The sequence below is a fragment of the Mobula hypostoma genome, chromosome 18 (assembly GCF_963921235.1).
Source record: "Mobula hypostoma chromosome 18, sMobHyp1.1, whole genome shotgun sequence".
Taxonomy (NCBI): Eukaryota; Metazoa; Chordata; class Chondrichthyes; order Myliobatiformes; family Myliobatidae; genus Mobula; species Mobula hypostoma.
The window spans coordinates 13,316,749-13,334,516 of NC_086114.1; the positions used below are offsets into that span (position 1 = coordinate 13,316,749).

General features: G+C 43.3%; 1 protein-coding gene across 1 annotated transcript in view; it reads left to right on the forward strand.

Moving 5' to 3' along the window:
• Nucleotides 1–1,729: 1,729 nt before the first annotated feature.
• Nucleotides 1,730–17,768, forward strand: part of ccdc33 (coiled-coil domain containing 33) — a 355,995-nt gene continuing 339,956 nt past the window's right edge. Inside the window, exons 1-3 of the mRNA XM_063070154.1 lie at nucleotides 1,730–2,150; nucleotides 10,096–10,517; nucleotides 16,154–16,336. Of these exons, the coding sequence (XP_062926224.1) occupies nucleotides 1,880–2,150; nucleotides 10,096–10,517; nucleotides 16,154–16,336 (876 nt within the window). The 5' untranslated portion in view covers nucleotides 1,730–1,879. The remainder of the gene's footprint in view (nucleotides 2,151–10,095; nucleotides 10,518–16,153; nucleotides 16,337–17,768) is intronic.

Consider the following 17,768-nt stretch of genomic DNA (forward strand, 5'->3'; position numbering starts at 1 on the left):
GTTGGGAGAGACAGATGTGAAATGCTGAGAAGTCATTACAGGATGAATGTAGAAAGCACTGTACATTTCCTCACAGAAAAAATCAAGGGGTTACTGTTTAAAAATAAAAGCAGTGCCAGAGGTTAGAAGCGAATTTGGTCTACTGGAGCTGCATCAGCACTAACTTCAGGAATGAGATTAGTTGACAGAAATTTGGAGTTTTATTCAGAAAATGGTGATTGATAGTAATCCAATTATTAATTTAAAATCTGTATATTGACAGGCGCTTGACATTTTTGACAATCCAGTTTTTCGCTCACTCAAGATATACCAATTCAGCAAGTTTCAACCATTGTGTTTAAATAACTAAAACAAATCTCACAGCAGATCTTGGTCCTTATTGAATAAGCTAAGTACTTCTCGTTAGTCAACAAGTGCGTTTTCCCCATAACCCTTAATTCCCTTGCCATGCAAAAATCTATTTAACTGGATATATTTAATGAGGTACTGTTCCACGGACTGAAATTTCCAGAGATTTACTGCTCTCTGGAGAAAGTAGTGGGGGCAGCTTGGTAACCTAGTGGTTAGCTCAACGCCTTACAATGCCAGCTGTAAGATCAGGCTTCAATTTCCGCTGTTGAGTGTGTGACCTAGTTTCAGGAACAGCTTCTTCCTCCTCCAGCATCAGATTTCTAAATGGACAATGAACACATGAACTCTTCCTCAGTATTTTTCTCCCTCTTTTTGCACATCTTATTTAATTTATTTTTTAATGTCTACTTCTTATTGTAATATATGGACGTTATTATTATGTATTGCACTGTGCTGCTGCTGCAAATCAACAGATTTCATGACGTGTGCTGGTGATATTAAACCTGATTCTGATTCTGAGCACCTGGGTTTCCTCCGGGTGCACAAGTTTCTTCCCACATTCCAAAGATGCACGATACAGTTACTGAGTTGTGAGCATACTATGTTTGTGTGAAACTTGGTGACATTTGCGGGCGGCCCTGCACAATCCTCAATGATTTGATCTAATTTGGCGCAAGCAATACATTTCACTGTTTGTTTCAATGTACACGTGACAAGTAATCTCCTCACCTCTGTCCTGAATCTACTCCCCTGAATCTTGAGGTTATGTCCCCTAGATCTAGTCTTGCTTTCCTGACTCCATCTTATCTCTCTCTTTCATAACTTTACAGGTTTCTATAAGATCCCCTCTCATTCTTCTGAGTTCCTGCATGCATACTTCCCTCCACAGATGCTGCCTGACCCCCTGAGTTCCCCGGCAGCTCATCTTTTGCTCCAGATTCCAGCACCTGCAAACCCTTGCATCTCCATAAGTGGGGCGCATGGACTCAGTGGGCAAAAAGGGTCCTTTTCCAATTTGCAGGTGCCTTATGACTTGAAGACTACTAGAGCTTAAAAAAAAAATCGCGTCTACTTTAGTGCGGGAAATTGAATTGTTAAAACTAAGCAGAACTTGAAGTTGATACCTGTGGAGTTTGTCTGTGACAGGTAGAGGAGGTGTATCGTATATCATGTCACCTTGGTTATTACAATAGGCTTAATTCATTGACTTTGAAGTGTTTTCTGCCGCACTGTGATTGGTTGGTGGTTGCTGCCCCGACTCCGACAACAAACTGAACAGGTTGTGCGAATTGTACTACCCCAAATCAAAAGAAACGGCTTGTATTTAGATCCTCAGACAAATCTGCTCTTTACTGAAATAGAAACCTTCAGGTTATGGTGCTTGGAAAAGGGGGAATGCGGACAATTTCATGACCGTCACTAAATTGCATCTCAGTAGAAACCATTCAGGATTCGTCACCCAAGAAGCTTTATTCCGCGGCCGGCCGCCGGTCTCGACCTTCCGCCACTCCCCCCTCAGCAGACGAACATGCACAGGTCGCGGCTGGAGATGGAAAACAAGGAGCTGGACTTCCACTTTGAGATCGTCAACGTGCAGTTCAACGAGCTGGGCCGCTACGTGCTGAGGCTGGCGGTGGAGAACCCGCTGCTCGAGGGCTCGGCGGCCGGCGTCAGGCTCCTGGTCAACGGCGGCGGGGCCCTCCACACCAACTGGACAACCACCGACGTGGTGGCCCAGACGGGCCTCGGCGAGATCCACACCGTGGCCAGGAGGAAATTCCTCTTCAGACTTCCCAAAGGTAGGCCACACACTCGGAAATGATGAAGCACCCTCTCGGTTTAGGTATCCAGCCGGTTGGGTGTGGAGGTACAGAGAGAGGCAGGAGTCCAGGATGTGCTCAGTTGGTGTCTTCTTCTGTCCCATGGTCATACAGCACAGAATCTCCCCAACTGGTTCATGCCGACCAAGGTGCCCATTCTGAGTTATTCAGGAGAAAATAATGAGCAACACACACACAAGATACTGGAGGAACTCAGCAGGCCAGACAGCATCAATGGAAACGAGTACAGTCTACGTTTCGGGCCGAGACGTCGACTGTATGTTTTTCCATAGATGCTGCCTTGCATGCTGAGTTCCTCCAGTATCTTGTGTGTGTTGCTCGGATTTCCAGCATCTGCAGATTTTCTCTTGTTTGTGAGTAGAAAATAATGACTAGTTTATATGTACACCTTGGTTGGTATGGAGTACAGTATACATGATGGGCCAAATGGCCTAATTATACTTATACATCTTATGATCTATAAGCAATAGAAGCAGGAGTCGGCCATCTGATTCCTTAAACCTATACCGCTATTCTTTAACATCATGGCTGATCAGGCCCTGGACTCAGCTCCAACTATCTGCTCTTTTCCTGTAACCCTTAATTCCTCTACAATGTAAAAACCCATCCAGTTGTGTTTTAAATATATTTAGTGAGGTAGCCTCTACTGTTTCCCTGGTATGGTATGAAGGCAACACACAAAGTGCCGGTGGAACTGGGCGGGGGGGGGTTGGTGTCTGGCAGCGCCTATGGGGCGAAATGGACAGTCGACATTTCAGGTTGAGACTCTTCACCTGGACTGATGAAAGGCCCAAGTACAGATTCAGATGAAGGTCTCTACCCGAAAAGTTGACGGTTCATTTCCCTCTGTAGATGCTGCCTGTCCTGCTGAGTTCCTCCAGTGCTTTGTGTGCTGCTTCAAGTTCCAGCATCTGCAATCTTTTTCTCCAATCTTTTTTTCAGTGTCAGCAGAACAAAAGAGCTGGTCTTTGGCTCCAGGAATGGGGTGGAGTATATGCGCTTGTATTGTTATCAATGCTGATGAGGTGTAAATTTCTAGGTTTAAATTTCAGCATTCGCTTGCCTTTGTCCAATCACATAGTTGCCATGGCCAAGAAAACACGCCAACACCTCGACTTGCTGAGAAGGCCAAGTAAATTTGGCATGTCCCTAACGGTTCTCACCAAGTTTTTTATGGATGCAATAGAGATGGCAGTCTGTCTGGATGCATCACAGCTCTGTATGGCAATTGCCCTACCCAAGAATGGAAGAAATTGCAAAAAGTTGTGAACACAGCCCAGCCTGTTATGAAAATCAGCCATTGACTCGGTCTACATTTCCTGCTGCCTCAGGAAAGCAACACACATATTAAAAGACCCGTCATTTTCATTTCTCTCCCTTCCTTCGAGCAAAAAATACAAAAGCTTGAAAATAAGCACCACCAGACTCAACTATAGCTTCTATTCCACCGTTATAATAGTCATGAAAGGACCTCTTCCTCTTGTGCAATAAATGTGAATTCAATCTACCTTGCATCTTATTTGTCTACCTGCACTGCACTTCCTCTGTAACACTATATTCTCCATTCTGTATTGTTTTTCCTTTTGTACTATCCTAATGACTTGTGTTTTGGAATGATCTGCTGTTTGGCATGTGAACAAAAGCTTTTCATTGCATCTTGGTACATGTGGTGACAGTAAGCCAATGACCAATTACTCTGGACAACAATTGTTTTCAAAAGTGTTGTTTCCTCAGGATTTTTTTTTGGTTTATGATGGACTGCTTGAAGCTGACCTCAAATATAATTTCAAACTACTTGTATCATGTAGGAATTTGGAGAAACAAGAAATTAACTTGTATTGAATAATTAACTTGTTTTAGTTGAATGATGGTGCTGACGCTTTGCAATAGTTCAAATAAGCTAAAAATACTTTATTGCTGATTTTCGTCTGTACTCAGTAACTGAGGCTTCTTGCTGAAGTGCTCAACAATAATCAGCAAGCATGGGTGGATTCCAGTTCTCCATGACTGCAGTGTCCTGGTAAAACCTTTCACCATGCTCGTTACTGACAGCACCAAGACTTACAGGGAAGAAGTCTAAATGGGAATGCAGAAAATTAATCTTTAGTGACGTGTTGCACTTCATGGTTTTGTATGCTTGAAGTATGTTGTCAGCCAGCTGCTAGTCATTTGGTGCTCTGTAGTTACCAAGAAAATTTTCAACAACATCCTTGAATGTCTTCCATGAGATTTTCTTTGGTCCCACAAGAACTTCTTCCCTGTCATTGATGACCTGTTTGATTTGTGGACCAACAAAAATGCCTTCCTTAATCTTGGCATCAGTTCCTCTGACTTGAATTATGAATTGAAATAACAAATATAGGAAATTTCCAAAAAATGCTGCCCAACCTGCTGAGTTCCTCCAGCGTGTTGTGAGTGTTGCTTTGACCCCTGCATCTGCAGATTATTTTGTACTTAAACCTGTGCCCTGTAGTTTCTCACTCCGCAGCCCTGAGAAAGATTATGTGCATTCACCCTGTTGATGCCCCTTACATTTTTGTACATTTCTATAAGATCACACCTTATTCTTCTTCACTCTTGTGAATAAATTCCTGTCCCACCAGGAGAAGCTGAACCTCCAGTTGACATTATTATCATGAACACAAGCACGGTGAGATACAAGTACAATGGAAAACTTGCTTGATGCAGCGTCATAACGTAGCTACAGACAACACACAGATCATAAATTATGAGCACAAGAGATTCTGCAGATACTGGAACTCCAGAGTAACACACACAAAACGCTAGAGGAAATTGGCAAGTCAAGCAGTACCTATGGCGGGGTGTAAAAAGTCAGGCTGAGTCCCTTTATACATACAATTATACGATACAGTAAAAGGAGACTGTGAAAAGGCAAGATCTTTCTAAAACTTAAAAAAGAACAAAGACACAATCCATTGTCATACAAGAGGATGGTCAGTGGTGTTCTGTTGCTGAGGTAGGGTTTGGGTTATGCAGGTAGACTGAAGAACCTGGTGGTAATAGGTAAATAGTTATTACTGAACCTGGTAGTGAAGGACTATAGGCTTCTGTACCCTTTGCCCAATGGTAACAGTGAGAAGATGGTATGACCTGTGTGGTGGGAATCCTTGATGATAGTAGTTGCCTTCTTGATTGAAAGGGTCATGTTGCAGGGTCTCGATTGAAACATCAACTATTCTGTCCCCCTCCCACAGAATCTGTTTGACCCACCAAGTTCCTCCAGCAGATTGTGTGTTGCTCCAGATTCTAGTAACTGCATCCTTTTGTGTCTCATATGTTTAGTGAATGTATTTCAGCTTGAGGTACCGCATGGTACCTCGCCCTTCCAACCCAGTGAGCCCATGATGTCCAATTAAGCCTTGTAAACAATTAACCTACTATCATATGTCTTTGGAATGTGGGATGAAACTGGAGCACCCAAGGGAAACCCACACAGTCGTGGGGAGAGCGTACAAACTCCATACAGTCAGCAGCCGCTCCTAGGTTGCTGGTGCAGTAATAACGTTACACTAACCGTTATGCTACTGTGCTGCCCCTACACTGACCTGTAGCCCATGGTCAGTGTGATGTCTGTTTAATAACCCTATTAACGCTATTGGCAAAGCTGCAATTTGACCCCATGCTGGCAGGTGCAATTATTATCCGAGGAGGAATGATAGCTTGCAATTGCTCTCTGATTTTGTTCTAAGCTTTTACTACTGACTGTTACTAATGACTGTTGCATTGAGGATGATATTGAAACAACATTATTTCTACTTGTTATTCCTCCCATGTCTGATGCAGCAAGTAACAGTCTCACCTTGGAGTCAAAAGATTGTAGATTGAGTACTAGTGTGGTGGCCTGATCTCAAAATCCAGCCTGATGTTTCTGTTGTGGCACTAAGAAAGGTTAAAATTTAAATCCAAGCCAAAAAACCATAGAGTCTGCTCCTTCATTCATACATGACTGAATTTTTTTCAATCTGCTTTTCCTACCGTCTCCCCATAATTCTGAGCCCCTTTACCAATCAATGTTCCTTATCAATGTCTGCCTTAAGTATACCCAATGACTTGGCCTACATTGCCTTTTATGGCAACAAATCCTACAGATTCACCACCTGGCTGAAGAAGGTGTTATAGTTGAATGCATGCAGTACATGAAATAAGGTAGGTGATCTTGAGGTGCACTTAGAGATTGGTCGGTCTGATGTTGTGGGCATCACTGAGTCATGGCTGAAAGAAGACCGTAGTTTGGAGCTTAGCGTCCAAGGATACACCTTGTGTCGAAAGGACAGGTAAGTAGCCAGAAGGGGTGGGTGACTCTGTTGATAAAAAATGAATTCAAACCCTGAGAAAGAGATAACATAGGAATGGAAAATGTAGAGTCCTTGTGGGTAGAGTTAAGAAACTGCAAAGGTAAAAAGACCCTGATTGGAGTTGAACACCGGCCAGCAAATAGTAGCCAGAATGTGGGATACAAATTACTACGGGAGATAGGAAAGGTATGTAAAAGGGTAATGTTATGATAATCATGGGGGATCCCAATATTGGGGAAAATCAGGTTGGTGCTGGATCCCAAGAGGAGGAATTAGTAGAATACCTATGAGATGGCTTTTTAGGGCAGATTGTGGATGAGCCCACTAGGAGAAAGGCAATTCTGGATTGGGTATTGTGTAATTAACCGAATTTGATTAGGGAGCTTAAGGTAAAGAAACCCTCGAGAGGCAGTGATCATGATATAATTGAATTTATATTGCAATCGAGGTGGAGATGGAGAAGTTACTGGGATATTCAGGAGGTGCCACACATGAGGGTGCTTAGCAAGATAGGAGCCCATGGTATTACAGGATAGATATTAGCATGGGTAGAAGATTTGCTGACTGGAAGTAGGCAAAAAGTGGGAATAAAGGGCCTTATTCTGTTTAGCTGCTGGTGAGTAATGGTGTTCTGCATGGGTTGGTGTTGGGACTGCTTCTTTTCACATTATATGTCAATGCTTTGATAACGGAATTGATGGCTTTGTGGCCCAGTTTGTGGACGATACGGAAATAGGTGGATGGGCAGAAAATGTTGTGGAAGCAGTATCTGCAGAAGGACTTGGGCAGATTGGGAGAATGGGCAAAGAAATGGCAGATAGAATATAGTGTAGGGAAGTATATGATCATGTACTTTTGTAGAAGGAGTAAAGGTGTAGACTCTTTTCTTTACGAGGAAAAAAAATCAAAAATCAGAGGTGCAATGGGACCTGGGAGCCCTTGTGCAAGATCTCCTAAAGGTTATCTTGCAGGTTGAGTTAGTGATAGGGAAGGCAAATGCAATGTCAGCATTTATTTTGAGGGAACTAGAATATAAAAGCAAAGATGTAATGTTGAGGCTTAATAAGACATTGGTCTGACTGCACTTGAAATATTGTGAGCAATTTTGGGCCCCTTATCTAAAAGATGTTCTGGCATTGGAGATGGTCCAGAGGAAGTTCATGAGAATGATTGTGGGATTGAAAAGGTTAATGTATGAGGGGTGTTTGATGGTGAATGGCCTGTAATTGTTGGAGTTTAGATATGAGAGGGGACCTCACTGAAACCATCTAATATTGAAGGGTCTGGATAGAATGGATTTCCTATAGTGGGTAAGTCTAGGACCAGAGGGCACAGCCACAGAGTAGAGGGACATCCATTTAGAACAGCGATGAAGTGAAATTTCTTTAACCAGCGGGTAGTGAATCTGTGGAATTCACTACCACAAGTGCTGTGGAGGACATGTCATTGAGTATATTTGAAGCAGAAGTTGATAGGTTCTTGATTATTCAGTATCAAAGGATTCAGGGAGAAGGCAGGAGAACAAGATTGAGAGAAACAGTAAATCAGCCATGATGGATTGATGGAGCAGACCTGATGGGCTGAATGGCCTTTCTGCTCCTATTTCTTAAGATTTTATGGTCGTAAGAAATTCCTCCTCATCTTTTTTCTAAAGGATTATCCCTTTAATCCTTTTATTCTGAGTTTATGCCTTAGACTGTTATTTTTGTAAGCAACCTAAGGATGTGTTGCAAAAGAATGCAAACATTCATGACTGGCTGGCTCAAAAATAGACCTTGAGTTAATCCCACAATCCAATTCGAACTCTCCAGATTATGGATCTTTGTGCCCATCTAGCTGATCTTTCGATATGAAGAATGGGTTCCGCTAACCTCTCAGACAGTGAATTCCAAAACCCTACCACTTGATTGTCAACTCTTTCCTTGCCCTTCCACTGATTTTTCTAAATGTACAGCCTCTGATCACGAACCTATTTGCTAAGGGATACAGGCAATTTCGGCCAGTAGGGACACATCTGTATTAATCCCATCCCATCTGATTTCCCTCTTAACCCTTTGCTTCTCAACTGCCTACCACCTCCCTCTATTGTCCCTCCTCCTTCCCTTTCTCCCCTGATCCACTGTCCCCTTCTATCAGATTCCTTCTTCATCAGCCCTTTACCTTTTCCACCTGTCACCCCTCAGCTTCTCACTTCATCTTCCTCCCTCACCCTCTCACCACCCCCTCACCTTGTTTCACTTATGACCTGCCATCTTGTAATCCTTTCCCTTTCCCACCACCTTATTCTGGCTTCTTCCCCCTTCTTTTCCAGTAGTGATGAAGGTTCTCAGCCTGAATAACTGTTTATTCCTCTCCGTAGAGGCTGCTTGACCAGCTGAGTTCTTCTGGTATTTTGTGTGTGATGCTCTGGATTTCCAGCTTCTGTGGAATCATTTTCATTTAAAACCTAATTGACAGCTTGTGGAGTCTTACTGTGTACATTTTGAATGCTCTGTCTTCCAGGTTGGTAGCCATTGGCTATGACTTGCTTTGGGATGTTTTTAAAGTTAAAGTTGAGTTGAAGGGATGAAGCTATCCTTAAACCTGGTGGTGTGTAACTTCAGGCTTCTGTACCTCTTGCCTAATGGGGTGTCACAGTAGCGTAGTGGTTAGCACAACGCTTTACAGTATGGACAACCCAGTTCAATTCCTGCTCTAGGTAGTCTCCAGCCCCTTGGTATGAACATAGAATTCTCCATCTTCCGGTAATTCCCACCCCCCCCCCATCCCTATGTCACTCTGCCCCCTCCCCCAACTGCCTATCACCTCCCTCATGGTTCCATCTCCTTCTACTACCCATTGTGTTTTCCCTTATTCCTTCTTCACCTTTCCTGCCTATCACTTCCCTGCTTCCCCTCCCCAACCCTTTATCTTTCCCCTTACTGGTTTTTCACCTGGAACCTACCAGCCTTCTCCTTCCCACCCTCCCCCCACCTTCTTTATAGGGCCTCTGCAGTCCTGACGAAGGGTTCCGCCCCGAAACGTCGACTCATCGTTTCCACGGTTGCTGCCTGACCTGCTGAGTTCCTCCAGCGTGTTGTGAGTGTTGCTTTGACCCCAGCACCTGCAGAGTATTTTGTGCTTACAATTCCTGCTGCTGTCTATGTACATTCTCTCCATGATTGGTGGGATTCCTCTGGGTGTGCTGGTTTCCTCCCACAGTCCAAAGATGTACCGGCTTTTAGGTTAATTAGTCATTGTAAATTGTCTCATGATTAGGCTCGGGTTTAATCGGGGGTTGCTAGGCAGTGCAGCTCCAAGGACTGGATGGTGCTGTTCTGTATTGTATCTCAATAAATAAATAAAAGGAAGCTGTGAGAAGGTGGCTGGACCTGCATGGTGGGATCTTTGATGATGGATGTTGCTTTCTGGAGGCAGCGCCTCCTGTAATTAATACTGATGGTGAGGTGGTGTGTGCCCGTGATGAGTCCATTACTCTCTGCAGCTTCTCACGTTCTTGCACCTTCAAATTATTCTATCAGACTTGATGCACACAGTCAGGATCCTTTCTTGTGCTATATAAATTCATCCATTTTTTCCTCTCATAGGCTACTGCCAAAATGATGAAAACCATGATGTGAGGTTGCGTATTGAGGCCTTTCGAGTCACAGGCTCTTCGCTAAAGGGAGCGCAGAAGGCCGGGGAGGCATTTTTTGCCATCTACCCACGCACCGACGCACCCAGGATCAATGTGTTGGCGAAGGAGGACGAGGACTTCTACTGCTACAGCAGCATCATGGCATTGCTCAGGGTGCAGGATGACGCACTGTCAATGCACTGTGGGAGGATGGCCTACAAGGTGTGTTTCCATGAGACACGGCCTCCAAGGGATGTCCTGTTGGCCGATTCTACAGACCAAGGCCACATCCAGCCTCTTAGCCCAAGCTTACCACTAGCGACGGTTTGCAAATCAACTCCACCTCCCACTGTGCTGAAGCAACAGATACCATCACCTTCACCCATTCCTGAGGTAGGTGATAAAGGGACCAACGATTCTTTGATTATATTGATTTGAGAGCATTTGCTGATAGTGGAACTTTGGATATTGATAGGTTATAAAAATCCTTTTTGTTTGTTCTAAGTTAGAAGGGCATAATTAGGCCATTTAGGCCCATTGAGTCTGCTCTGCTATTCAATCAGCCTTTTTTCTTTGGAGCGAAGGAGGATGAGAGGTGACTTGATAGGGGCACAGAAGATCATAAAAGGCATAGGTCGAGTGGATAGCCAGGGACCTTTTTTTCTAGGGTGGAAGTGGCATAATCTTAAAGTGATTGGAGGAAAGTATTGGGGAATGTTGGAGGTAATTTTTTTTTACATAAAGAATGATTTGAGTGTGGATCGCCCTGCCGGGGTAGTGGTACAGGCAGGCACATTAGGGACATCCAAGGAGCTTAGATAGGCAAATGAAGGGCTATGTAAGAAGGAACGGCTAGTTTAATCTTTGAGTAGGTTAAAAGGTCGGCACAGCATTGTGGGCTGAAGAGCCTGTATTGTGCTATAATGAGCTATGTTGTAATGGGATGTCCTGTTATTCTGAAAATGTGCCCTTGGACTCTGTCTAATGGAAACATCCTCCCTATGTCCACTTTATCAAGGCCATTATTAAATGATTAGGGCACAAATGTTTATCAGTGTTGCTGTCTGTTTAGTTTGAGTAGGCTGTTTTTAAAATTTTAAGCATGTTCATTAAAAATTGGGTCCTTCTTGGTATTGAAGAAAATTCTCTAATACAGGGGTCCCCAACCTTTCTTGCACTGCGGACCAGTTTCATATTGGCGATATTCTTGCGGACCGGCTGACCCGGGGGGGGGGGTGGGGTGGGTAGGGTTGCCAACGGACAAGAGTAGCAGTCAAATACGTTGTGTTTACCCCGAAAAAGACTACAATGACCATGAAGCCTTGCGCGGGCACCAGTGCGCATGTGTGTACGTGCCGATTTTTTCCCTCTCTGCAAATCGTTTTTAGCAATTCTGTTCAGGGGGAGTGAGTTAATCACAACCGGAATATAGGTGATAAGTGGCTAATACACTCAATTTCGTTTCTAAGAGGGTTTATCTAATGAATTTAATATTAAACACACATTGCATATTTTCTTCGAATATAGCGATAAGTCAATTATCAAGGGAGGACACGGGAGCTTGAAGTAAGTGTTGAACGAACTTCCAGTAGAAGTGGTAGAGGCAGGTTCGATATTATCATTTAAAGGAAAATTGGATAGACATATGGACAGGAAAGGAATGGAGGGTTGTGGGCTGTGTGCAGGTCGGTGGGACTAGGTGAGAGTAGCGTTCGGCACGGACTAGAAGGGCCGAGATGGCCTGTTTCCGTGCTGTAATTGTTATATGGTTATATAAGTCAATAACATCATAACATTTTAAGTAACGTTTGGATATTAAACACACAGCACATATTTTTCCCGTATGAACATATAAAATCATTGCAACACACCAATATCGCTGAATCAGTGGGAGCCCTGGACTTGTTTTCCTGCAACAAGATGGTCCCATTGAGGGGTGATGGGAGACAGCGATACTCGAAGGGGGTTCCTTATGTCCAGTCTATTCTGCAATTTCGTTTTCATTGCATTGATTGCAGAAAACTCCACTTCGCAGAAAAACATTGGAAATGGAAGCAACGTTTTTAGTGCTTTCGTGGCTATCTCAGGATATTTAGCCTTGACTTTGATCCGGAACGCCGGCAGAGATGTTATGTCAAACATACTTTTCAGCCCGCTGTCATTTGCAAGCTCGAGGAGTTGATCTCCTTCCCGCGCTGACATGGATGACGTGCGAGTAATGACCTCGCGTGGGTAATGGCTCAACAGTAGGCGCGACAGGGAATGAGGAAAGGTTTCCTCGCGGCCCGGTAGCACATGCTTTGGGGCCCGGTAACGGTCTGCAGCCCAGTGGTTGGGGACCGATGCTCTAATGAAATTCTTCAACTTCTGATCTTTGGAAACTTCAACTTCACCAGCTCATCTAGATTAGCCTGACACATGTGCACTGCCTTCCAGGTGGCCCCTAGATAATATGGGCGAAGGTGACCTGCATTGCTTCGTAAGGAGCAGAACACATGACATGACTTCTTCAACAATGCAAACAACAGGAATTCTGCAGATGCTTGAAATTCAAGCAACGCACATCAAAGTTGCTGGTGAACGCAGCAGGCCAGGCAGCATCTCTAGGAAGAGGTACAGTCGACGTTTCAGGCCGAGACCCTTTGTCAGAAGAGGGTCTTGGCCCGAAACGTCGACTGTACCTCTTCCTAGAGATGCTGTCTGGCCTGCTGCGTTCACCAGCAACTTTGATGTGTGTTACATGACTTCTTCTGTTCCTTCAGGAAATGGCCTCAGGGTGACTGAGGTCAATCATGCAGGAGGGGCCCAGTCAGACTTTCAGGGTGATACAAAACTGTTCAGGAACTTGATGGTCACCATTGACATGCTGGCCTGAAGGGCTTGTCTTTATGACTTTGACTCTAAGACTCTTTAACAACTGGTTATAATAGACTAGGGGTTCCCTACCTGGGGACCATTGTTACAGACCATTGTTTTCAGGAAAATCCACTTTTAATTGCAATTGCAATTACTTGAGTGAGATCAAATCTGGGGTATTGCAGAATTCATTTGGGATTCAGAAACCATTCGTAAAAATTCAACATCAAGCTTATGTCATACCCAGGGCGTAAATGCCGTAAAAATCAGCAAAATGTGGATGAACATAAATTTTGTCAACTTTAATTCATGATTTATATATAACTTGCATGATAAAATAAAAATATGCATAGTGACATCAGTGCAAGTTGAGAGAATGTAGTGCGAGGTAGAGTTGGGGATTTTCAGGTTGGTTTAAGAACCTGATTGCATGGGGAAGAAGTTGTTGAACCTTGAGGTGTTGTTGAAACTTGAGATGAGGATCCTCAGGCTCCTGTACCTCCTGCTTGATGGCAACAATGAGAATAGGACATGGCTAGAATGTGTAGTGACGCTTGCAGGCCCCAGTACATCCTTGGGTGTGTTGAATTTTAATGCCAATGACATATTTTACTGTATGTTTTGATGTACATGTGATAAGTAAACCTGAATCTGATGGGGATGCTGGTGGGTCCTTAATGATGCATGCCACCTTGCTGAGACATCACCTGTTGTGGATGTCCTTAATGCTGGAGAGAGCTGTATCCATAATGTTAGTAGAAGTGTGATCACTCGAATTGAGTATGACCATAAGACAAAGGAGCAGAAGTCGGCCATTCAACCCATGGAGTCTGCTCAGCCATTTTATCATGAGCTGATCCATTCTCCCATTTAGTCCCACTCCCCTGCCTTCTCACCATAACCTTTGATGCCCTGGCTACTTGGGATACCTATCAATCTCTGCCTTAAATACACCTAATGACTTGACCTCCACTGCCGTATGATGTTCTCCTAAGGGGTTATTACCTTAATGGAGAATGCCTTTGCACCACTTTGTTTAATGTAGGGAGGCTGATGTATGGACATCTACAACGTAGTCCTTGATAGATCAGGGTCAGGGTTCAGTGGGATGGAATGCAAGATGACTGGGGACCCTTCACTGCTGCAGCCTTCCTCCACCTTTGCTGCCATTGCGAAGTGTCATCATCTTCTGGCTCCACTGTTGAGGTTTTGGCTGGATTGCTGTTTGTCTGGAACCTGCCCCTTGACCTTACCGCCGTGGATAACCCACCAGGAGCTAAGCGCCGGATGTCTAAGCTCCAGACGGCATCACTCTCAGGATCGCAGGAACTCTCCAGCACGACGAGGTGATGATGACAAGGGCAGCACGGTAGCGTAGTGGTTATCACAACACTATACAGTACTAGCAAGCCAGATTCAATACCGGCTGCTGTCTGTAAGGAGTTTGTACGTTCTCCCTGCGACCATGTGAGTTTCCTCCTGGTGCTCTAATCTCCTCCCACAATCCAAAGATGTACCGTTTGGTAGGTTAATTGGTCATTGTAAATGGTTCTGTGATTAGGCTAAGGTAAAATTGGGGGTTGCTGGGTGGTGTGGCTCGAAGGGCCGGAAGGGCCCGAAGGGCCCATTCCACGCTGTAAATAAGTAGATACTCAGAGAAGATCCTTAATAGAACTGGCTGAATCCACAACTGTTCTGTAGCTTCCTGCATTCCGTACATTGGAATTCCCATACAAAGCTGTGATGTAGCCAGTCAGAATTCTACAGTGGAGCCATTTGAACTCAAGTGCAAAATTCGTTTTTCACTGGCTTTCTTGTGAGTCCCAATGTATTTTTCACTGTCACACAGATTAAAGAACAGATATTCTTCTTCAAAGAAATGGTTCTTGATAGAGAATTTATTTTTGAACACATTATGGTGTTTTTTTAGTGTAGATTACGTCACCTCTTATGGGTAATGAGCAAAGCTCTGTTCAATACAGGTTGGCACTTCCATTGTATCTTGGATAATGGACTACCTGACTGGCAGACCATAGTTTGTGTGTCAGACATAGCTATAAGCAGCACTGTGGTCCCACAGGAGGCTGTATTGGCTCCCTTCCCAGTATACCTCAGGCTTTAGATACAACATTGAGTCATGTCATCTGCAAAAATTCTCTGATGACTCAGCAATAGTTGGGTGTATAAAGGGAGGATGGGAGGATGAGTACAGGGCCCTGGTGGAGGACTTTGTCAAATGGTGCAAGCTGAATCATCTGCAGCTCAACATCAGTAAGACAAAGGAGATGGTGATGGACTTTAGGAAAGCTAATCCTGCACTGCTCCCTGTTGCTATTGATGATGTGGATGTGGTGAGAACCTACAAGTACCTAGGGGAGCACCTGGATGACAGACTAGAGTGAAGCACCAACACAGAGACTGTGTACAAGAAGGGCCAGAGTCGCCTCTACTTCCTGAGGAGACTGAGGTCCTTTGGAGTATGCAGGTCTCTCCTTCACATGTTCTACCAGTCTGTTGTCACCAGTATAATCTTCTATGCAGTGGTGTGCTGGGGCAATGGCATCAACATGGGTGATGCCAACAGGCTCAATCAACTGATCATAAAGGCTGGTTCTGTTGTAAGAGTCAAACTGGACATACAGGAGGCTGTGGTAGAACAAAGGACCCTACGGAAATTCCTGGCAATTGCGGACAATGTTTCTCACCCTTTGCATGCCACCTTGGCTGAACAGAGAAGCACTTTTAGTAATAGACTAAAACAACTGCACCTCTCTAAAGAACACTATATGATGTCATTCTTACCCTCGGCCATTAGGCTCTATAATGTCAAGCTATAGTTGGGGAAGTGGTGATCCCCTCCTGTTAGAATGTTTGAGGTAACTTATTTTTCTTAATTCTCTTCTAATATTTGTATATCTGTGCATTTGTAATGCTACTGTGACACTGTAATTTCCTTTGATTAATAAAGTATCTATCCATCCATCTATCTCTCTATTGATAGGACTAGACTTGTAATCCATAAACAGTATTTTAGCCCTGGACCAGCACATCTCATAACTGGAACGTGGGTGAATATTGTAGAACACTGGGCCAGGTATTGTTAGTCAGGTTGGTGGTTTATTCTGGGATTTGACCTGCTCTGTTTTTTCCTTCTCTCCTTCAATTCTCTACAGCGGAATAAACCCAAGGAGGGATTGCAACTTGAACCTTTGCTGGAGGCCCCTGAAGAAGGCCCTTCTCCTACCCTAGTGGTAGACCATCTTGCGTATCAGCAGCAGTCCAGTAAACCCAGCTTCCATCTTTCTCCTCTGGAACACATCCCTGCAGGAAGCTTTGGGACACATCCTCGCGCATGTGTGAGTACTGTAGATTGGCTGGGGTTTTGTGGAAATCAAGAGGATTTGGGAGGATAGGTGATTGAGACAGTTAAATTATTTATTTTTATTTAAAGGTACAGCGCGGAATAGGCCTTTCCGGCCCTTCAACTCACGCTGCCCAGCAACTTCCGACGACCCTGTTTTTTTTTTATAATTTATTTTTATTGAATTTCATCATCAAACAAACATTTCCATAAGATGTATTTCAGATACAGTACATATATAATATAATCATATTTGTCACAAATGTCCACATAATATTTATCTGAGGTATACACATATAGAAAAGGAGAGGAAAGAAAGAACAATTGAAAGAAGACAGAGTAGGGAGTGATCTTTTTTTTTAAAAAAACATATTAATTGACTTGTGAGAATAAGATCAGGCCTATGAGATGTTATGTAGTTAAAACCATTTTTTCCAGTATGAATAAAATTGTTCCAGCTTATGACTAACAGATGCTGTTATCTTCTCCATTTTGTAAATGCCCATTGTAATTTCCATCCATACATTTAAGGTTGGGCTGTCCTGTGATAACTATTTCCTGGTAAGGGTCTTTTTACCAGCCACCAGCAGTACATTAATTAAATATTTATCTCTTTTCAACCATTCTTGAGGTATATACCCAAAATATATAGTCTTACTCTCTAAGGGTATTTCACATTTAAAGATGTCTTGTAGGGCATTATGTATCCCACTCCAATAGCCTTTGATAATGGGGCATTCCCAGAAAATATGATAATGGTTTGCATTTTGATTTCCACAATTTCTTCAGCAAACAGGGGTTACTATCATAATGGGATTTCTGAGAGGGTGTAATAAAATATCTTATCAAGTTTTTCCACCTGAACTCCCTCCATTTCTGTGAACTGGTACACTTCCATTGATACCTCCATATTATTGTCCATTCTTCCCCAGATATTATTATCCCTCCTTCCTTCTCCCATTTTGTTTTAACGTATGAAGTCGAATGCGTTTTAAGATTTGACAAACCCTTATATACGCTTGAAATTATTCTACTACCGTTGTCTGAATTATAAGCTTTTCTAAATAGCTCTATCAGATATGTACTTGTCTTGGTTACATTTTTAACCATCCTATTAACATACTGTCATATCTGTAAATATCGGTAAAAGACTTGTTTTTCTAATAAGTGTTTCTCTTTGAGCATTTCAAAACTGAACAGTGTTCCTTCTTTCATTATATTGCAAATAGCTGTTATTCCTTTAGCGGTCCAGTCCCTAAATCTAGCATCCAGTTTATTCGGTGTAAAATCCAAGTCATATGCACACCATTTAAGAATTGCAATGTCTCTCTCTAGTTTATATTCTTTTATAATAGTTTTCCATATTTTAAGAGCCCATTTCACCCATGGATTGTCAATATTATTTATGTAACTCTGTAGGTTGTTAT